This window comes from Struthio camelus, chromosome 6 (genome assembly GCF_040807025.1).
Source record: "Struthio camelus isolate bStrCam1 chromosome 6, bStrCam1.hap1, whole genome shotgun sequence".
Lineage (NCBI taxonomy): Eukaryota > Metazoa > Chordata > Aves > Struthioniformes > Struthionidae > Struthio > Struthio camelus.
The window spans coordinates 9,322,653-9,345,090 of record NC_090947.1 but is presented as its reverse complement, the minus strand read 5'-3'; the positions used below and the strand labels follow the sequence as shown (position 1 = coordinate 9,345,090).

Sequence of the window (22,438 nt, the reverse complement as noted above, 5' to 3'; positions counted from 1 at the left end):
ACCTGCCCGAGAGGGAGCCAGAGGAGGGGGGAGGACGCAGAGCTTGAACGTGTAGTGCTCAGTAACCCTGCTGCCACGCTGACTGTTCTCTCCTCCCCTCCGCAGGTGAGAAGCCTTACAAGTGTTCGTGGGAAGGGTGCGAGTGGCGTTTTGCACGGAGCGACGAGCTCACGAGGCATTACAGAAAGCACACGGGTGCAAAGCCCTTTAAATGCAACCATTGTGACAGGTAATGCAGCCTCCTAACATGGTGTTCAAGCAAAATGCAGTTATTGGGAATGGCATGGAGCTGCCGGCTCCCTGAGACCGGAGGCCTGTCTCCCTGCCGAAGGGGCTCCTTCCGGCCTCGTGTCCCCAGATGGGACTGGAGAGAGTCAACAAAAGACAGCAAAGAGCTTCGTTTGCAAAAGCGCAGGCGTGATTTAGGCACATCTGACAATTCAACTTTGTGGGGTGGTTTTGTGTAGGATCAGCGATCTCTGCGCGTTCCCACTAATGAGTGAGTCTTCTCCAGCTTTAAATCTCACCCTTGACGTTTCTTTGATGTGAGGAATACTCTGCACCTTTATTTTGTGTGGGCTGAGATTTTAAAGCATGATAGATACCCAGGGCCAGGCTTCGTGGAGAGCCTGTCGTGCAACAGTCCTCCTTTGGGCGCTTGGAACTGAGGGGACCTGGAGAAGCTGGGCACCCAGCAGCTCTCAGTGAGAGCAATGGGAGCTGCTGCTTGCTGCCAATACTTTTTTGCATCCCTCACCACCTTATCTAGCTGCTGAATTAATGATGAGCTTGTCTGAAAAAATCTGGTCATCCTTGCTGGGTGCTGAGCATTTTTGAAAGCTGGGTTCTTTGAATTTGGAAACAAAAGTGAAAGAAAACCCTCCTGCCCATCCCCAATCCCAAATGATAATAGGTTAGGGTGGAGCAAAAGCAATTACCCCTGTAATGACTCTTGACAGCACTGACAGGCTCGAACAATGAGCACTTTTCCCCCTCACACCCCCCAACTGGAGATTGGCAGTGCCCTGGGTGAAACCTGGATCCAGTACTGAGTAATCAAATAATGTGCTTGCATCTGAACATGTTATCCAGCTAATCCTATTTATATATTTTTTTAAAGGAGGCTTAAGAAAATTACCCATTTTTTAATGCAGCACTAAGGTTCTCTGCTCTGATAAGAAAACGTTTTATAACACAATAAAGGCTCTAGGAAGCCTCTGGGTACACCAGACCAGCAGAGAACATGCGTGGAAAGAGGATGTATGGGACATAAACAAGGGACCCCATCCTTTTATGGGAAGGAAATTCGATCATTTTCACATCCTGTCTTTCCTGAAGAGAGCTTCATCTCCTTGAGCTCTCTTCTCCCCTTGTCACCCCTCTTCCTGTCCTCCTTCCCCCACTGAAGGCTTCCTCTTGAATCATCTTTTGTTTTATCCCTGGATTATCTTTTGTTTGCTCAGAGTGAGGGACGGGATAAGCCAAGTAGAGACCTCTGGAGTTCTGCTTTTGTATAGGCACCTCTGTGAAGGAGAACGTTTGTGTTCTCATTTTAAATGTAAGGCACTGCCTTTCTCTGTTCTTTCCTCTAAAGAATGAACAAGCCCCACGAACGCACATACGCACGCGCGCGCACGCAGGCACACACGAGCAATGCAAAACCCCTGGGTTTCCATGTCAGGACAGACAATATTTTTAAGAGAGATTTAAAGAAATACGGTCAGTGTTTTCAACTCCTCGGTCTCTTTCAGTCTTTTGTTAAGTATTCACTCTCCTGCTACACGCTGTATGCCTTCCTGTCTAGTCTTTTTCTATGTCAGCTAACTCCTCAGCTACTGCAGTCGAGATAGATTCCTTCAACCATCTAACATGTTTTCTGCTCTTCAGGAGAAACCTGGGGCTGAAGGAAAAAATATTTATTGATAAGTGAAGAGTGCTGGGGTTTGTGCGGTGTTAAATTTCACGCACAGTCCATCTGTGTGTGATGGTAGGAGTCAGATTTGTTTCTGCTCACCCAGTCAGTCATTGCAAGCTAGTAGAGTGACTGTGCCTGATTTTTTTTTTTTTTTGGCCCACGCTGCCATACCACTATTTTTTTCTTATATTCTCATTCACAGATATTTCTACTACCTCCTATCGCAGATATCACTTCAGGCAAGCACTGAAACGTGTGCCTAAGTGTGTCCCTACCCAGGAAAGCATTTAAGCAGACGTTTAATGTTAAAGACACTCCTTCCTGAGTCAGGGTCCCAGCTGGAGAACAGTTTCTCCATATCTGAACTGTTACCCTTTTCTTCACCTGCCATTAGTGACAGGAGGTGTGGTCACTCCCTCAGACATCCTGGCTTGCTGAGTATTAAAGGAGCCTTTAGGAGCTGCTTTTAGCAATGCTGACATACCACTGAATGGATGCATGTTGCTGTTCAGTGGAGAAGGCCATAGCTTAGCAATCAAAATGTGAAAGCGGTGATAAAAATAGTAAAAAAGGGGATGCCGTGCACATGGTATGGGCGCAGTTCCCTTCCGGTCAGTTTTCAGGTGGGGTTGTGCCTTTAACCTTCTGGCCAACATCAAAAGGGTATTCAAGGGTATTCAAAATTCACAATTTTAAAATGAAACAAATAAGGAGACTTGATTCTGTTCTTCTCCTGCTGTCCCAGCCCTATCGCAGCCCCAACACCATGCAGCTCTCAGCACATTGTTAGTTACAGCTGGCAGACTACCACTGGTTTGAGTAGCACCATATGTACTGCAAATGGTATGTGGTTTGGAGGCAGCAGGGAAGAAAGAAGAATGAGCTGAAGTGGTGCAGAAAGCAGCGTACAGTCCCTAGTGCCTTGCAGACACCAGGAATATGCGGGTGATTAGCATTCCCCAGGAGTTGTGCTCTTCAGAAACACAGCGTAGGGTTATGTTCCTCACACACTGCAAGCCCTCAGCCCGCCAAGGGGAAGAGGATGACAGAGCAGCACTACTCGCTTGTTCTGCATAAGTATGTGTTTAGCAGAGAGCAGCTTAGTGCCAGACTATTGGAGTATATATTGCAATATGAGTGTGTGTGCTTGGGGTTGGCTTTGACGGCAAGCTAAGAGCATGCTTAGCTGGAATGAACAAATCCCCCAGTGGAGGACCCAGAGCTGGTAAGAGAGATGGCTGAGCACTGTGTTCTGCTCCCATCAGAGCTACCTTCTCTCCTTCTCCTGCGGAGGCTTCAGTGCTGAGCAGTACTATGTTGCTAAGGAAATAGAACAAAAGGAGAGAGAAAGGAGTGGTGTTTGGGAGCAGGGAACCTATGCATTGCTGCATGACTTTCAGAATTAGGGGTATCTTAATCTAGCATCAATTCTCCTTCCGAGGAAGAACTGGATTGAGGGAGGGATGATGGGGAAGACTGTGATGGGCCCCCCTACAACATGCAGAGCTAGCCAGGAACTGGAAGAGGTGTAGAGCCGGAGGTGTGGAGCACGGTCTTGTCTCACAGGCAAGACTAGGGAGCAGCAAGCTGCTTAGTTTGTGGAGAAAGGAGTTTCTCTTGTCATCTTTGCCTTTGGAGCGTGCCTTCTCCACTCTGGGCTCTAGTTCCAGAAGGGAAAAATGTGTCCACTGATCAATAGCTGTTTTTATCAGCATAATTTAGCTGCAACATTTGGTAGGGACTTTTTGCTGTTGAAAATAAATGTCCACATCCAGCAGCCTTACCAGTAGATGGAACTAATCACATTAGTCCACAGGGAAACTTGAAGAATTAGTAATGTACCATTTTGTTAGCAATAAAATATACTAGAGCTGAAAAGCATGCCGGATACTAATACTGTGGTTATTGATGTGAAACAATGTTTTGAGTCCCTGTTTTTAACAGATCTTGCTGCGCGCTGTGACTCAGCATACTTTTTCCTGGGTTGCATCTATAACAGAGACTATCAGAGAGGAAAAGCCGTGCCTGGGTGGTGGTCTTATGACTAGTCCTCCACTAAAATGCCAGCTGGTGCATGTCTTTTTGGCAGCCACTCAAGCTGTTGTTTTGTTTTGGCAGCCCTCATAGCCAGAGCATGCTGCCTTCTCAGTTTAGACTGACGAGAGAGATATTGGTCCAAGGATGTATTTTGGCACCCTAGGGTTAGAAAATTCTAGCTGTGCTGAGCCTGCTGCGCTGAAAGCCAAGTGCTCATTGTCAGCTTCTCATTTGTCTCACGGCGCTTGGGCTGGGAGCTTGGAGGAATGCAGCCTCCAGCCCGTTCGCAAGGATTTCTTTTTTACTTTTGCCTCACTCTGCCTTATACAAAGGTATTGACCACCTCCTGAGCTGCTACAAATCAGTAGAGAACTGCTGAGCTGGGTAGAGCTGTCCTCATCTGCAGAAGCCCCATATCTTGCTTTTCTTGTGGAAGTTGCCTTCTTACGGGGTTTCTTTGTCTGAAAATATGTATCTCGATCACTCATCTCTGCATATGGATGCAGATAGCTATGTGCCTGTGCCAGAGGGACAGACAAGGTCCCCTAACAATTTAAAATCTTTTCATTTTTATAGTTCTTCTCTTTCTCAGCCTTTCTCTGCTTAGGGTGGTTATCCTCTGGATGTTTGCCTTTAGATTGAGAGTACTTCCTTCTTTTTTTTTTTTCATTTAGTAGTTGAATTAATTTTTTTACCTTGTTTCTGAAAAAATACAAAATATTCAACTACTGCTTTTTGGAAGTATATTCAGTGCATGTATGAGCTATCCAGATTCTCACAAGAAGCTGTTTGGGTTTTTTTCGAAGCTGCATTGGTGGCTCTTGTATATACTCTTAAGCCTGTGGGGCAGTGAAACGACATTCCAAGCAAGACAGTTCTGGATGCCCTCAGAGCCTAAGAAAACAGTTTACTCAAAAGCCACAGATATGTGTCTTTTTGTGTGATATTTATAATAGTTTTTTTTTTTTTTACTATTACTAAAAATAAATGAGCCAATGTCTTATGGGTTAGAGTGGAAAGAATGTAAGCCAAGGTTTGCAGGGAACTTGGAAACCTCCCTTTTTGAGGGCTCCGCTTGAAATACCTAATAGAGGCTTGGCTTTTCAGAGTGTCTGAGTACTCCTTCGCTGACAGTCAGGCTCCATTTTAGGGCTCTGGGGTAGGCAGCCAGGGGCACTGCCCGCTTGCCCTGCAGCTTGCCCTTGGGCTCTCTACGTATCTGTGGTGACATTATGATAGTGGGTATGAAATGAGCTGCTGTTTCCAATCCCGTTTCTAATGGGCATGAAGACGAAAGAATATTCTTGCCTCCTGGTAGTTTTGGTAAAATGGAGTTTATGGTCAATGGCTATGAAGAAAAGCACTTGTCCTGCTTAGAACTTCTTCCTCTCATCACACTGACACTACCTTGGGGGGGGGGGGGAAGTGCCAAAGTTTGGGCTGCTGTTCCTAATGTTGTGAGTGCCTTACAGCATGCCTACTACATTAGAGTTGTTCTTGAACGGTAATTCCTGATTAAATCTTCATGGGGTTGTTCTCCTCCTGGAATAAATGTGTTTTATTCTGGGTATTTTAACCCACTTCCCAGGTGGATTAAATTATTTCAGAAGGCAGCTGTAAACCTTTAGAGAGGGAGTTAATCAAAAATAGATGTTGCATTTCAAATTCATACCCTACCTTATCCTAAATTAATTGCATATTTAGACCAGCCCTAAAACTCAACAGATGTTTCATTCTCCAGGGTTGCCACTCTAAGTCCATCTCATCAGCATCTGTCTACATCTTTAGAATGTCAAAATATTGTGTTGTGTAATGAGATGGGGAAGAAATGGCTTTCTAGATAAAGAACAGAAGTTGAAAATCAGAATCCTGGGGTTTTATTTCTGCTTTTACCAGACTTCTTGTGTGATCTGCAGCAATTTTCTTGCCTTCTCCACGTCTCAGTTTTCACACTTACAAAATAGGGACAGTACCGTATCTCCTCTAACCTTTATTCAGGGAGACGGCGTTCATCAGCATCCACATATTACCACTGAGATTCCCAGCAGAGAGAAAGGGAGAGATATGTAGCCTGTTAGATTTTCATCCCCCAAACTCTGAATCAGCTTTTCCTTCCAACTTGGAATTAGAAATGGGAATCGAGCTTTCAAGTCTGACTTCTTACTTTGGTACCTCTTGCAGGTCCTGGGTACTTTAAAAAGCTGGAGGTTTTTTAAGCTGGCACTGCTGAGCACTTGAACAAAAGTGACTTGTTATGTTTATGTTTATAGACACACACACAAATGCACGCTTATACTAAATATTTGATTATATTACTGTGGGTGCATGAGTAAGCACCCTTCCCTGATGTTTGACTCAGTGAAAGAAGAGGGAGGGAGATAAACAGCGAAGGAAGAATAGTTTATTTATTGAAATAGAGCCAGGGTGGTTGGCCATCTAGGGTCATAGAGGAGAATCGTGCATGGTTTGGTGGCCATACATGGGTAATCTAAAGAATGGCTCTGAATCTGGATAAATATTTCCTCCTGTATGTAAGGAAGGAGGAGCAGGAACCCTGTTTTGGCCAAATCCTGTATTTATTTCATTTCCCACTTGGTTTATTTTGCAGGTGTTTTTCCAGGTCTGATCACCTCGCCCTCCACATGAAGAGACATATCTAAACATCAGTCAGCTTGGCATGGATGGCATCTGAGCTAAGGGTTATGAGAAGAGAGTGGAACTCCAGTTATAACCCACTGCCTTGCAGGAGAAGAGAACTTGTTCACATGTAATCCTCTGTACAGAGACCACACGCTCACACTGTCATGCACCCAGTTATACTTCAATACATACATCTGTTCTTTATGCCTTGCCCCAGCTGGATGGGAGAAGATGCAGGCGAGGAAATGGGATAGAGGTGAAGTCAGTAAGAAGGAACAGTTGCTTACAGTGCTTCGTCTCTCTTGGATTTGTTTCCTGTTTTTTGCCAATGGAAATCAAAGAAAATGGAGGAGGCTTCCCTGCAGGTGGACGGCAGTAGGAGGGGCTTATTTAACTTGCTTCTCAGTGCAACTCAGTAGGAGAATATGTCGTCTTGAAGTTGCATACTTGTAGCACTAACTTTTCTTTTTAAATAGGTGGGGGGAAAACAATGACCTAGAAAACCAAATCCCAGTTTGGTAGCCAAAATTAACCTCTTGGTTCATTTGTTCTTTGTCTGAGAATCCCTAACGTTCAACGCGTCAGACTTCTCACAGACACTTTGACCTGTCTTGGTTTTGGTTCTTCTTCCTAGAACTGAGCTATTAAGATCCTTTTAAGTCAATACCAGTGGCCTTAATGGCAGTAGACTGTGGAGTGACACTTGTGACACAAACATCCTCTTTTTGGCCTGAGTTTATGTAAACTTCACGGAGGACTATATTTTTCTTGGTTGTTTTTATTTTAATTTTTGTTTTGGCTATTGCACAACGTATGCACTAGGGACTCTGGAGGCTGCTGGCATGATGGCTAAGTGGCCAAGGGATAAGCCCCTGAGAAACAGCACCTAATATCTCTGTAGGCATCACCTTATTGCCATAGCTAGGACTTCTTGTTTATTTGTTGAACGAAAACTTTAAAAGCTTATTTGGAAGCTTAAACGTTTTTTTTCTCTTTTCTCCACGAACAAGTGATCTTCAGAACTCCTTGTCTTCACCTGGATATCGGTCTGGGACTGGCCACACAGGCATGACTACAGGATTCCTTCCACATCATGTGAGCATGTTAGCCACAACCCACAGTGACTTATTGATGAATTATGTTGCTTGTTCTTGCTGTTCTTCTATTAACCAGTTTAAAACATTAGACTTTTGTTTGTGTAAAAAGCACCTGCAGACATTTTAATTTAAACCTAATGTTTGTTGAGCATCTTACACGCAAAAAAAGCCAAAAATCCTACTTCGTTCCCTGAGTGGGAAAGCGAGAACCTCTTCCAAGTACAATGGCTTCATTCAGCATTAGTCTTTTAAAGAAATTATTAAAGTCCTGCTTTTCCATTCATCAAGTTGATGCTGTAGGCCACTCCTGTATGAAAAAATGTGACAAAGTGTGAATGGTGGATGAAGGGCTGGATTTTAGACGCAGCAGTGAGGCTTTTCCAAATGATTGGTCTAGAGTATTACTAACCTAGAGGTCTCTTTTGGCCTACTGTGTGAACCATCAAGGAGAAGTGGAAGTCTCATGCTCACCCTTCAGCCCTATTGATGATTGGATTTTTTTGGCTCAAAGTGGATTAAAGTCTTCATTTCAAAAGAAAAACAAAAAAAAAAATGTATCTTGCCATAACTTGCATTTGAAACTATTTGGCACTAGCCCTGACTCCAAAGACTGCATTTAAGACCATAAAAATGGCCTATGCAAGCAGGCAGGGTGATCATTAGGTTGTATATTTTGTATATTCTGGGACCATCCCTACAAGATGTGTCTAGAAATGAAACAAAATGGCGTGTGGTCCACACATGGTTGCTGCTCTTTTATACTGTACTAGCCAACTGCCCTTCTTTGACTGTTTTGACTCATTGACTGTTATATATTTCCCTTAATTTATGTTTTGGGAGGTAAAACTGTATTCTTGGGGAAAAAAGAAACAAGAAACTGGATAGATGTTTAAGAGCTGTCACCGGGATCCTTGGCACTTGAATTCTCAGCTTTTTTTCAACCTTTGGTTCCAGTGAGAGATTGAATTTACTCAAAAGATGCTGTTTTTCCTCACAGTTTTCACAAAACACTGTGACTGTCAACTGAACACTTTGGGGACAGGAGGGAAATACAATGTCTGGCCCATATGGCATGAAATATGGACCAAAATCTAACCATCTTTTAGGGGCAATGATGTAACATTAATGATAAAAGTAAGAGAGAGAGAGGGAGAGAAAGGAAGGAAGGAAGGAAGGAAGGAAGGAAGAAAACTGAGTTTATTCCAAAGATTTAAAACTAACCATACTATATATATATATATGTATATTAAAAAAAATTACGGAGCACTGCTTGCTGACAATCTCGTAGTTCTCTACTTCTGTATTTGCATACTTTTTATGGCCATTCCATCCAGCTGTTCCACTGGGATTGAGGGCCCTAGAATCCAACTTGTGTTGGAAGATATAGAGCATCCTGCCAGATGTCTAATGGGAACCGAAACCTCAGCTGTGTGAAACCGTAGAGCATCCAGTCAGTGCATTAGATTAAAAAAAGGATAAACAATCCTAGAATTTCATTACTGTAACATACTGAAGTATGTGCTCTCGAGTCTATCACTGCAATATTCATTGGCTGTGAATCTGCATAAATACCCTCTGTTGACCTCTGAACACACCTGCCTTTAGGTATGCTATCAATAGCCTTCAAAATGTAATTATTAAATGAGAGTTTAAGTACCAGCCTCTATATAAAAAGGCAAAAAAATAAGCAAGACTATTTGTTTACTTCCTGTTGTCATTTGTGGTCTTGTAACATCTCATTTAAATATGGCAGAACAAGGGACCCATGTTAAAAAACATGCTAAAAGATGTCATTATTTTATTGTTTCTAGAGACAGGCCTGCATCTAAATCCTGGATCCAAATAGCCAAAAACACAGAGAAAAGGGGCATTAGAGTCTTAACCAGAATCCAGATTTCTCAGGCCCTTTCTCGAGCAGGTCTTGAATTTTGAAGCAAAATTTGGGGCTTTGGGACCATCTCTTCTGTTTTTAAAAGGAGATATTCTTCACCCGCATATGCTATGCACTCGGTCAGTCTCTGGACTTCAGGTTTTGTGTGCTTGTATGCAAGTGTCTCAGTCGTTACTTAAATTTTGAACCATAGTATTTTGTAGAAGGAGTTTCCATTTGGGAAGGGCATAAGTAGTGACACATTACAGGAGTCTGTTTTTACAATGAGAAAATTTGTTTCTTTGCAGACGTTTCAAATTGTGCACTTAAAACTTGAGTAATCTGTAATAGCTAGATCCTTCTTGGGCCTGTGTCTCCTTGCTAAAGTTGTACAGAGATCTTCCCCTTGTTAACCATGAGTAGGAACAGACTAAGGAGGAAAGGCTAATCCTGCCTGTCAGGTTGCTTCGGAGTCAAAAACTTAAATAATTGGCTTGGTAAAAGTTGAGGAGCAAGTTATCCAGAAGTTCTCAGAGAGCTCTAGAAAGGAGGAGCTTTGCCTTATTTCCTTCATACCGGATTTGTATCTGTTGTAAAACTGAAGCCCTTATAAAAATGCCAGATTCTGTTTTCCAAGGCCATGGAACTATAGGATGAGAAAAAAAATGAACAAAACGCAATACCTAAAGGAAACAACAAAGGCAAACGTGGACTTTTGTGAACAGTTAAATAGTGTTTTAGAACAGAGCAGTCAGTCATAGAATCATGCAGTCAGGAAGAGACCTCCAGAGGCCGTATCAGCCAACCTGCTGCTCTGAGCAGGTCCAACTAGAGCTGGTTGCTCAGGACCACCATGTCCAATCGAGTTCTGAATGTGCCCAAGGATGGAAATTCTACCACCTGTTTGTGCAACCTGGTCCAATATCTGATCACCCTCATGATAAAAACTCTTTTTTTCCATATGTCAAGTCAGGATTTCCCATGTCCAAATTTGTGTTCATTGCCTCTCATCCTTCTGCTGTGCACCAAGAAGGGTTTGTCTCTGTCTTTTCTGCCCCTGCCCATTAGGTAGTTGTGGATAGCAATAAGATCTCCCCTTACCCTTCTCTAAGGCTGAACAAGCCCATATCTCTCGGTCTCTCCTTGTCCATCATGTGCTCTAGCCCCCTGGCCCTTTTGGTGGCCCACCACTGGACTCGCTGCAATATGTCAATAACTTTCTTGTAATGGGGAATCCAGAACTGGACAAAGTATTGCAGATTAAGATATACTTCATATATCATGCTGTTGATATAACTTATTTATTCTGGGTTTTTCTACTATCTAATTCTATAATGAGATTCTACTTTGAAAACTGACATGTGAAAAATCTAGGAAGCTACAGTATCAAGCATTTTAAAATTGGATTTGCTGAATTCATCTATAAAAATATGCTTATAGGACTTTGATTTCTATACATCCAGTCTGTGGTCTGGCAGACAGGATTCTGTTTTTCCAACATAATCATTGCTGTTTTATCTTAAACTAAAAAAGGTATTGTTTCAGTCATATCAAATATGCAAACACATGATGCTGTACTTTAGTCACCTTTCAGAACAGAACGACACCTCAGTGCATCTTTGTTCTGCGTTTTCTGTTAGCAGAAAAAAAGCGACCTAAAACATCACACACATTTTACAAAGACTATTCTAACAGAAAAAGAGATTCCAGAGCATTTCTCATTATCCCAGAGTCACTCTCCTTCAGTAGCCAGTACTCAGTCTAGAAAATTATATCACCTGGACAGACTAGACAAATGAACGAGGAAAGATAATTCCCTGTCAAATTCCAGGACTGAAATCACAGATTCATTGAACGTCTTGGCTCTGAGCTATCACCTGATCTAACTGAACTGCTTTAAGCAGAGGGTGGGGTAGGTGACCTCCAGAGGTACTTTCGAACATAAGTTTTTCCATGATTCTTACCGGAGCTCTCACTGATTAAGTGTGTGCTGGTTCTGGTCTTCCCAGTCTTATTCTGGCAGAATAGAGTGTCAGATCAGTCTGTAGGGTTTCTCTCAAACGCTGATAGTTTCATCCTTGTTAAACGTAGTAAGGCTTCCTCATGAGGGAAAGGTGGAGAGGAAGAAATCTTAAAAAAAAAAAAAAAAACCTCTCAGCAAATCAATGTGAAGCGGTATCATACCATGAGTTAGTTAAGTCACTGCTGCAGGGACAAACCAAATATTTCGAGAACAGGTTTTCTAGCCTGGAAGATCAATGTGATATCTGACAAATGGTTCCCCGGACTTGAAATCTGAGCCAACATATCTCTCTATGGAGATGAACATTAAAATCTTATTTTTCGTTCTCCTTTGTCTCAGACTTTTTAGAGTTGGATTTACTCTTTTATTAGACTAGGACATTTTTACTTGATACCTGGAAAGCACCGACCAACCACGGTTGGGGAAAAGGAATTTGAATGTAAGAGGAGACTCTAGACCCTTGATTTTGGAACTGTGTTAACTTCAGGAATAAAAGAAAATAATTGCTGGGGTGTATGTCAAGAATGGAGTTGATGATCATGATGGCTGCAGTATCCCTTTTGATATTTACCAAATCAGGCTTTCTCCCTCATTTTTACCTGGCCCTAGATGATTTGGGCTTCTTAGCCGTCTCTACCGCAAAGGTTGCTCTTCCTGTTTAATGTACTTTGTTTACGTACAGAAGAGGTCATGATTGGTGCTTTTGACAAAACTGAGGGAAATCAAATGTATTTAAGTGTTTCCTTTCTTTCCCTGCTCCCTTTATGTGTCAAAGTATTTAAATTAAAAAGGTAAAAAAGAGTAAAATTTTGTAAATAATTTTATGTCACCAGGCCAGCACCCAGTGGCTCAAGGACTTTTATTCTTGGTTTCATTCAGGACTTAGCACATCCTGGTGTTCCATCCAGTAAGAGTATTTCTAAGCTTTCATATTCCTGGGTGACCCCAACACTCTCTTAAAGTACCTTTTGCTGATTTCTGGTAGAATTGCAGTTACAAAAATGCCCACATACCAAGAGCAAAAGCAAAAGCAAACAACATTCGACAGTGATTCTTTTTAGCTTTAGCTTGAAAAACACAAATGATTTCCTCCTGAGATTTTACAACTACTCATTGACAAGTCTTGCCTGTCTCTCAATAGCATTAAATCTACCCCTTCTTGAATGATCATGTCCAGATCAAGCTTTGGTATTCTTCCTGCCACATTTCTGTCTGTTTTTGTTAATAGTTTAGGGATAATTGCTGTAGTCTTGCCTCCTCCACAACTCTACATTGGCTTCAGTGGCAAGATTTAGCGTTGCAAGAAGTGTAGGATCTGGCCCACCAGGTACTAAGATCTCTCTTGTAAAGCTGAGATTTTCCTCCTTCCTTAGAGGAAGTCCAAGACGTACTATATAAGTTATATATATAATGATACAGTTGTATATATATAAATTATATAAATCTGAAAAATGTGGAGATGGGGGGCTAGGCTGCCTTTATCACCTTAAGAATGGGTTTCCCTATCTGAAAACTTTCAAATGCAGGTGTCATTTTTCAAACAGGGTTTTATAGTTTTCCTTAATGCTTGTTAATGGCGCTTTTGGTGTAATAGTTACAGTTGGAACCGTCTTCACAATTTGCAAAATGAAAGCTTTGATTATTTTTTTTTTAAGTGCTTTGGTCCTAACTTCTATATACTGCCAGAACACAGGTTCTATACCCTGTCTCTGTGTGGGTGTGGGTGTACAACAAAATACCATATATACCTACACAGAAGAGGAAACTGAGCTACTGTCTTTCAGTGTGTAGTAGCCAACTGTGCCTATTGCTTTGATTTAGGGAGGGCAGTTACAGTTGCCACTGCATTTTAGGAATCATATCAGCTTCTGTAGGAAAGTGTTCTGCACTGCTGGGAAATAAATGTTGCTGTGTACTGTGAATGAGTAGGCTGCAAATTTGGGGATTGGGAGGGGAGGTGGGAAGGGAGGGGGAAGAGGGCTTAGCATGTACACGCTAAAAGTGAACTAGAACGGACAGAAAAGTGACAATTTTAGCCTTCATCTTTGGGCTCTCGGGGAAACTAAAAACTAACACACAGTCCCTAAACGGCCTGATGGCTGAAGGGCTGATCTTCAGTTTATATTTTACAACATACGTTTTACCGTCTCTCTGTATTTTAGAACCCAGGCCTGTCAGATTCTGGAAGTAGATCAAAACACTGGTCTAAACACTACTTTGTAACCAAGGCCATGTCTCTACCTGGGAAGTTGCCCTGTGTTCCAGTATCCATCTAGTTAAAATCCTCTTGTAGACGCAGCAAGTACTTGCTTGCCTGGACTGTGTTTACATTGGTATGCTATGCAGTTAAGATAAAGTGTAAGACATGGTTAAACCAATTAAGATACCTCTACAGGAAGGTTCTTGCACCAATTTAACTACATGGTTTTGAAATCATTGCATCTGAACCATGACAGCTTTTCTCGTAGAAACAAGGCCTTAGTTTAGCATGTGTACTAGTCTAATTGAAATAATAATAATTCAGGCTAAGATTTTTTTCTTGCTTTGCAAAGTGGCCTGTTTTCTTTCGTGTCGTTTAAGACCTTTCTTGCTCTCTACTAGACATCAAGTTTTTAGTTTCAGGATTTTTTTTAGCAACAAAAAAAGTATGAATGCTCCCTATTTAAAAAAAGAAACCAACAACATTGCTTGAAGGACTTTCATTTTGCACTATAATTTTTCTTTTGCCAGATGTGTCTGACAAGTGCATTTTGGAGATGCCCTCGGTCACGTTCTCTCAGGCCTACTCTGGTATTTCTAATATATCACAGAAGTACCCAATCTTGTAGCCCTCAGTTCTGCCTTTTTTTGACATTTTATTTTTTTTAAGCTTTTTATATATATATATATATATATAAATATATTACTTTGTCAGTTTTTTTGCTGTACAAAAAGTCTTAAGATTTAAAAATATTATTTGTATTATATGATGGTGGTATGTTAATGTTACAAAATTGTTAATGAAGAAAAAATTTATTTTTGTTACTGGTCTGTTTCATAATTCTTTTTTAAATTGGTATATTGTAAGATATCTATGCAAAAATGTTATGTGACGCATTTTTATTTAAGAATGTAATATGTGTAATAAACAGTAGAATGTGTTTGGCCCGACAGTGTTTAGTGTGCCTTGTATATTATTTCTCTGTGAAAACTTCTACGAACAGTGACATTGCTTCTGAATATCAGTTAAGGCTATGGTTCTGTAAATACTTATTTACCTAAAATCTGTAACTTCTATTTAAGCTAATATGATCAGAATCATATTTTGGAATTTAAATCATTTCTTTTTTTAGATGTATTTTGTAGCAGCTCAGGGGTTGTTCATACTTACGTTGCTTTCGGAAAAGGTGCTCAAGAAAGAAATCCTTGTTTTTAAAACGAGTCAGATTTTCATCTGACTTACAACATTGCTTCTGTTGAAGTCAATGGCTTTCATTATTTGTCAGTTTACACTGGTTGAAGATTTCACCCTGTATCATTTTCTTAAGAAATACAGCGAGCACTTGCATTGCATTTTCCATGCCTAGCTATCAAAACATTTGTCATTCAGTGGTCAAAACAGGACTAGACTTTGAGGCACCTGCGCACTAGTGCTGTGCTCCAGTCTGTGCATCATGCTGTCTCTCAGGAGTTGAGCGCAGCATTGTTCGCTTTCCCCCGCCTCAGTCATTTAGTCTCCCTCTTTAATGTCTGCAAAGCTGCAAGCACAATTTAATCCACCCGGATGCTCAAGTACTAAAAATATATTAAGACCGAAAAACAATCATTCTGAGCACAAATACTTTGCACTGTCACGGCATAAAATGAAGGCACTGACTTTCAAGTCAGGCCTGTATCCCTTGAGGTTTTCGCTGTCTTGTGCTCACACACTGCAGCGACTTAAGTGGGCACTGCATATGGACATCTCATGGGGCTCCTCTGGTGCAGACTTGCTAGCTTTTATTTCTAGGGCCTCCCTGTTGGGAGACTTACTGGGACTACTAATGTCAGACAGATAGAGGATAGAAATCCCGACCTGACGTCTGCATCTGAAAATCAGGTGACTCTTCTAACCTAGTCATTTATACTCCCTCTGTAGTTAATGAAGAGAGAGAGAGGCATGTCCAGAAGCGATTCACTCCAGGGGATGAGGTGACGTCAAGCAATTCTGGAAAGCCACATGGTAAGTTGGAAGATAAAAGTTCCAGTGATGCGCATGGCCGCTCTGATTACTCGGGTTGTACCAGATGTTTGACAATGGACGTAATATGTGCTGTTTGTGTGTACGTTATTAACAACCCTTGAGCCCTGGAAAAGAGCTCAACACAGGCAGAATTTTGGGGCTTGTGATCCAAATCGTCGAAATTTCACAGTGGTCTGGCTGGTTCAATGTAGCAGCGATATCGTAGCGTCACTTGCGGAGCACGAGTGAGGTAGGTGGGCAGTCATAACTTTTTGGCCTCCTACCATAAAAATACGTCGCTGAAGAAAATGGTCTCTGTTTTTGTACAGGAAAATAAATATCCATACAATAATATAATAATTACAGCTGTATATCACTAGAACTATGGAAGAATTATTTCCAGAAATATAATTTTATTTTTATAGCTTATATAAAGATAAGGTCAAAGTTCCTTTACTTTCTCTCTTCCTCAAAAACCTCTGGAAGCTTTTAGCGTCTCACCTGCCTTTAGCTTTCTGATAGAGATATGTCTAGTCTAAGATATTTCTAGTCTAAATTAGTCAGCTGCACTCCGTCTGTGAGAGAGGCTTCTGCAGAGCTCTGAAACAACCTTTATGAAGGAAAATTTGGGGCAGCGCAGCTGGTACGTTGGCCTTGCTTGTATTCAACTTGCATGAATTGGAGGGAGGAGTATCAGTTACAGGCAAACGTATGAATAGTTTGTTCTCCCGGAACGTTCAGAAAAATCCAATTCTTTACTATTACACACGTGCTCCTAGAATCAGCTAGGTTATTAGCCTGCAGGAATAGCTGTCAGACACTTCCCCGGGCTGCAGGCCAGGGAAAGGAGATACTGTGAAAAAACACCTTCCCTCTGAAGTTGTTCAGCACAGTTGCAGTAGCACAGTTGCAGACCTTGGACAACTCCCACTGTCAGAGTGCCGAGTTCTCTAAGAAAAGAAAAGAAGAATCTATCACATCAGTGGTTAGGGATGTTACCCATGAATTTTCAGACATTGTTCCTCCCCTTCAAATGCACTGACACTGGAGCAGAGAGGAGTGGCAAGCCCAAGGCTGAGGCGCTTACCCCTTGGTCAGGCTGAAGAAGGCTGAACGAGCTCAACTGCTTTCTAGATATGGCTGCAATGCTGGCTATCAGGTGAACAGCATAGTGTAATAGAGGAGGGCTGCCAGCTGCACTCATTTTTTCAAGTATCTTCTCTTCCAAGCTAGTTCAGGAAAAGCAAGGGAAGGCAGCTGAAAAAAAAAAAAAAAAGACTTGCTATGAAACTGTTACAAGTGTAGATTTTTCTACCCCCCCCTTCTTTTTTTGGCTTTCTCTCATCTTTTCCTGGTGGGAATGAATGAGAAAAAAACTAAAAGTGAATGAAATAGAGGGTTTTCCACCCGAATTAGTCAATTTTTATGTTTTTTACAAATATTTGTAATATTGCTGCATTTATTTTTTTAAGATACCAATCAGTTTTGACATGAAATAGAGAGTTTTCCATGAGCAGTTTTTGACCACCTTGCCTGACATCTTTCTGGAGGCCCGTGTCTGATCACAAGCCATATCTGATGACTGAAAGCTCGTATGTGGCTCTGCATACTTTTGCAGCCTTGAGAGCTGACTCAGATTATTGGAACTACCACTTCTCAGGGCCCTCTGTGCCGAGGGCTTGCCCATTGACTTCAGCTTTCTGGATGTCTCTTATCTGAAACCATAAAGGAGATATCCTGTCTTCAGAGTCCCTTTCCCATGTATCCCTCCATAGGGTTTCAGATTCATTGGATGCTGCTGTTTCCAGCTGGTTAATATTCAGTGATGGACAAGCAGTAAAACTAAGCAAGAGGAAGGCTGTGGTGTATCTAATTAGTCTCATTTGAGTTTAAAATTCTTCAGGCCTGTGGAAGCTTTTTCAAACTCAGTCAAATTTACCGACATCTGCTGGATTTCCCCAGGATTTTTTAGGTGGGGGGTGGCACAAACTAACAAAAAGCATCCTGAATCTGTGCAGTAGGATGAATGTATCTCAAATTCAACTTGAGTTCCCCAAAGAGTATGGACTGTTGACTGCAAGCCAGAGTCTCAATCCAAGGCAAACGCCTTTGCTCCAAGGCCCATACCTAAAATGTCTAATTTACTGCAGTAATCAGCAGGCACTCTTCCCCTTAGGATCTGGTCTAACTGGCGTTAGCAAGAGAGAATCGGTTTGACCCTAGATCCAGTACTAATCCCATGTGCAGAGAGGTGCAAGTGAGCGATACCATTTGAAAAGTATTTCTGGATATTCAGGAAGGATCTTTGAGAATAGGAACTTTCCTGCTCTTCAACAAAAGCCTCTTATCCTTTTGGCAGAAAGCTGCAAAATAAATACAAGTACCAGTACATGTTCCTGAAGTTCAGTGAAGACAACCTTGACCTTCTGAGGTGAGTGTTGTGGTTCCTAATATATAAATTTCTTTCCACTGCTTTCCTGTGACCCTGAAATACTGTGGTTCTGCTCGTGGTGCAGGAGGAGATTTGCTAGAACTAAGCCAATTTGGAAAAGGAAGGAAAAAACAGCCCCTGTAATCAGAACAGTACCTTATGCTTGGGAAATGATAAGAGCTGCTAAATATCACTTAAATGTAGTTCACGAGCTGTGGCAGAGAATGGAAGATTTCAGTTCCAGGCCTTCTAGTTCTCTCTGTAAAGTCATGTGAGTAGCTCCAAGACCAAGACGTCACCACAAACTCCCTGACATCCCAGCTAAACAGCGTTATTAATAAACCTTAACTGTTTCCATTCAGCTTTTGGTTTCTGAAGCTTATCTTCCAAATGTTTCCCTCAGTCCTCTCAGCCCACCCTGAACTTGCTCGTTTCTCTCTTCCTTCAGGTTTTTATTCTGCCAGACGACAGGCTTCCCTCTTAGCCCAAGACCGTCGTCTGTGCTTTATGTTTCACTGATTAAATCTTCCGTTTCCTCCAGTGTGAAGGCATTTACAGGAATGAGGTATAGAAAGTTAAAATGATCAGTATTTGGAGACCCAAGAAATAAAATTGTGGCTGGGTCACTCTTCACCACAGAGAAAATAGCAACGTCCTGGTGAGTCAACAGTAAGACACCCAAGTAGCAGAGGTAGCTGTCAGCCGCAGGAGGACACTTTCAGTTGCTTTGATCCAAAAATGAAATGGAGTGTGCACGCATGCTTTGTTGCTGGCAGCCGTTTATTAATGTGAGTTCTTCTGTACCTCTAATTAGACATAATTAAAAGAAATATCCCCCGTCTTTACAACGCACTTATTCACGTGGTCGTCACCAGCACGGTGACGGGTAGGCGGTATTCTCACAGCTGCCCCAGGGCGCAGATATTCCTCCTGTTTTATACCTGGGGAAAAACAAATCGCGGAAAGCGTCTCCGCATATACCTATCGCAGAGCCGGACGGATGGATGCGCGGGCGCTCCTGGGGGCCGTCGGCGCACCCCTGCCTTGCCGGCCTGTGCTGCTGCCCCCCGTGCAGGCGGTACTCCCCCCCAGGGCAGCGAGGGAGAGCTCCGGGCCGTGAGGTGGTTCTCCTGCCGCTCGGAGATCATCCCCTTCCTAACCAAGTTAATTGATTTATTTTCTCCTCCAGCCAAATCTCTTCCCCCCCTCACCCCTCCCCGCTGAGGAAATATGTTTACGGTTTTCTTTGTGAAACGCCGTGATCTTTTCTGCACCCCCCCCCGCCCCGCAACAGCCGAGTTTTCCTGTAATTCGTGGAGAGCCCCGGCAGGAAGTGGGGCCAGGAAGCCCAGCAGTGATTACGCGGGGGCCGATTTCCGCCCTCCTCCTTCCCCGCCGTTGCGAGGGGGCTTGCCAGTTCCCGCGTGATACCGGTGCCGCGGGCCCTGGCGCCACGCAGCCCGCCTGAGGAGCGGGGGAACCGAACCGGCTTTCTGCCCGGCGGCGGGCGGCCAGGCCGAGGTGGGCGGCAGCGAAGGGCGAGGGCTGCCCTCACGGCGCGGCGCCACGTTTCGCCTGCTCTCGGCCGCGCGTGCCTGGGCCCTGCCTGGCATGGCGGAGGCGGGGGCGGGAGGGCACGCGCTTTCCCCAAGCAGCCGGAGACGCTGGCGGAGGGGAAACACGGCCGGAAACGGTCTGCTCCTCTCCGATGGGTCCTTTCCTGGCGTGTGGAAACCGTGCCGGCCCCTCCCCGTCCTGCTATTTCGTGACCCCTTTTGCCCCTTTCCCCACGCTCCAGTTCCTTGTGGTGCCTTTGGGCTGCGGCGGCTTTCTGCTGAGCCCTGAGGTTTTGGGTTTTGTTTTGTTTTTGTTTTTATAGTCTTGGTTACCAAACAATTTTTAAAAACGCTGCCTTTTGAAATACTGTTCATGGCAGGGACAGGTGTTAACCGCTTTTCTCTCAGCGTTTCTGACGCTGGGTGACCACAGCAAGGAAAAACAGCCGCCTCGTCAGCCCCCAGCTTGCGGTTGCGCTAGGAAACCGAACAGGGCTGCGGGCCACCTGTCCGTAGTGTTAAATTATTGGTGCGGTCCCAGCTTTGGCCAGGCCCGCAGGTACCACCCCCAAAACACTGCCCAGGGAGGGCTCGGGCTTAGCGTGCACCAGCAGCCGTGCTTCAAATGGCCGCCGAGGCTCGGGCGCTTCAAAATGGCGGCCATCGCCAGGCTGGGTGCGGCCGGCCGCTGCTTGTGCCCGGCGGTGCCCAGCCGCGGGAGGTAAGCGCGGGCGCCACAGCGGGCAGCCCGGCGAGACATCTGCAGGCCGAGCCGTTTTCTCATCCACGAACTGGAGCAGCCCCCTCGGGAGCTGCTGCCCGGCAGATGTAAGGAGGGCAGTTTTCCCTCTGGCACTAGTGGGAGTCCGCACCGTGCACATCCCCCGAATCAATCAGAAATCGCTGGCGGCGAGTCCTCGTGTCCAAAGGGTTTTGGCGCTCGGCGTTCAGCCCGCAGAAGGGCTCCATTTCCTCACAGAAAAGGAAGTCTCTGGAAGCTGCGTGAGCAGGTGAAAAGAAGGCAACGCCGCTGAGAAGATTGCCTATCTGATTGTGTCAAAAGAGCTCTGTTATTTTAACGGAGAAAATGCACACTCGGATTTAAGTGACCTCTCGGTTTACTTCTTTTACAGAAGAGAACAGGATGAGGAGAGCGTTAAAGACGAAGCGCGCAGAGAAAACCTCTCTGGAGGTTTGTGGTGAGGAACTGCGCCAGGGTTCGGAGGTGCCGGATTGTACCCGTACCGCTGCAGACCTTTTAGGTAAATTTAACCCAATATCATCACCTCGTAGTGGCTCAGTCTCAGTGATCTGCGCCCCTTCCTCCTCCACGTGCTCCTGTGCAGCAGAAGCACATCATGAAATGCGCTACCTCCATGGCTCTGGTAGCCGCACGACAAGCTGCTCGTGTCTGCCTAAGGCATTTTACGGAAAGGTGGGTTTCCTCTTTTTCCACGAGGAAAATAGAGACGGCCCACTTAATCGAACCCCCTCAAAGATCAGGGGTAAGTAGTGGGGAGGGCGTTTTTTCCTGGCGGTAGCCAAGCCCAAGGAGGACGGACTGAACTGCCATTTGTTATTACTGGACTCTGGGCTAAATACATATCCTAGCAACTACAGCCTAGTCTGCAGAGGGCTTGAGCTGGCTTTGGTGCCAAGTTGGGGGAGGCATCTCCTTCACGAAATCCAAATACATATAACTGTGGCCATTGGCTACAATAGCCTTTGTTATAAATACAGCAACCAATTTTCATTGAGGCAGGGGGTGACTTCATTCTTGTGTGTTGCTTTTTGTGAAAATAGTTTGTAAATAGTTTCAGAAAATCCACAGTTCCGTTGGAAGGATATGACCCGCAAACAGCTCCATAATTTTTATTTGATTACAGTGCCAATTATCTTACAATGAGATGGCACCGAAAACAAGAATACAATGCCAAGATCACTTTCTGCTCATGTTGTTTTTGGTTTTGCTTTGTTTGGGGAAAAATTTATGGCTGGTGAAAACGCTAGCTAAATCGAGGAAGGTTATGATTCCTCACAAGCCGTGTGCCTCATGCCTGACTCAGAAGGCCTATTTAGACTGAAGGACTAACACAGTCATTGCACTGCATAAATTCAAGGCTTATTGGCCGTAATTGCTTTTGCCTGTGCCAGACATCACCAGCTGTGGAGGTGGATACGCATCTATTAAAAAAGAGACTAACATCCATTTTACATGCTGGGCAACTGTCGTAATGAACAGGTAGTCACCATCAACATGCTCATGCTTTACGTGTTGCCCCATGTACACGCGTGTGTACGTATGCATACATGCATGTGTATAAATGCATGTGTTTCGGGACATCCAAGTTCTTACGTTTCCTCCCGACCTTACCAGCGGCATCATAGCACAATCCTTGAGAGCATTCTCCCACCCCACCCCTGTATTTAGGTGACGTGAGCAGAAAAGAGGAACAGAGCTCTTTTGGGTACAATACTCCTGTGGTGTTGAGAAGCTCTGCCTGCCAAGCCAGAAACTCCTGTGAGACTATAAACCTGTCACGGAGGTCCAACCCATAGGTGGAATTCAATGCTTAAATACTTTTGAGGGTCTGAGCTTTGGACGCCAACAACCCCCTAAAAAAGGAACGAAAGCACTTCTCTACCTGACAGGGATACAGTGAGGATA

General features: G+C 43.7%; 1 protein-coding gene across 8 annotated transcripts in view; it reads left to right on the top strand.

The window, feature by feature from the left end:
- KLF7 (KLF transcription factor 7) overlaps nt 1–22,438 on the top strand; it is a 119,399-nt gene that overhangs the window by 52,188 nt on the left and 44,773 nt on the right. For 2 of the 8 annotated variants that reach the window (XR_011141813.1, XR_011141814.1), the window contains exons 3-8: nt 106–229; nt 6,561–6,957; nt 7,603–7,687; nt 15,700–15,783; nt 18,143–18,214; nt 20,904–21,032. Coding sequence is in view for 1 of the 8 variants with exons in the window: in XM_009674789.2 (XP_009673084.2) it covers nt 106–229; nt 6,561–6,612 (176 nt within the window). In the remaining 7 variants the exon portion in view is untranslated. Of the gene's footprint in view, nt 1–105; nt 230–6,560; nt 14,666–15,699; nt 15,784–18,142; nt 18,215–20,903; nt 21,033–22,438 lie in introns of those variants that run through there. The other 6 variants (XR_011141815.1, XR_011141812.1, XR_011141818.1 and 3 more) reach the window with 6 other exon arrangements.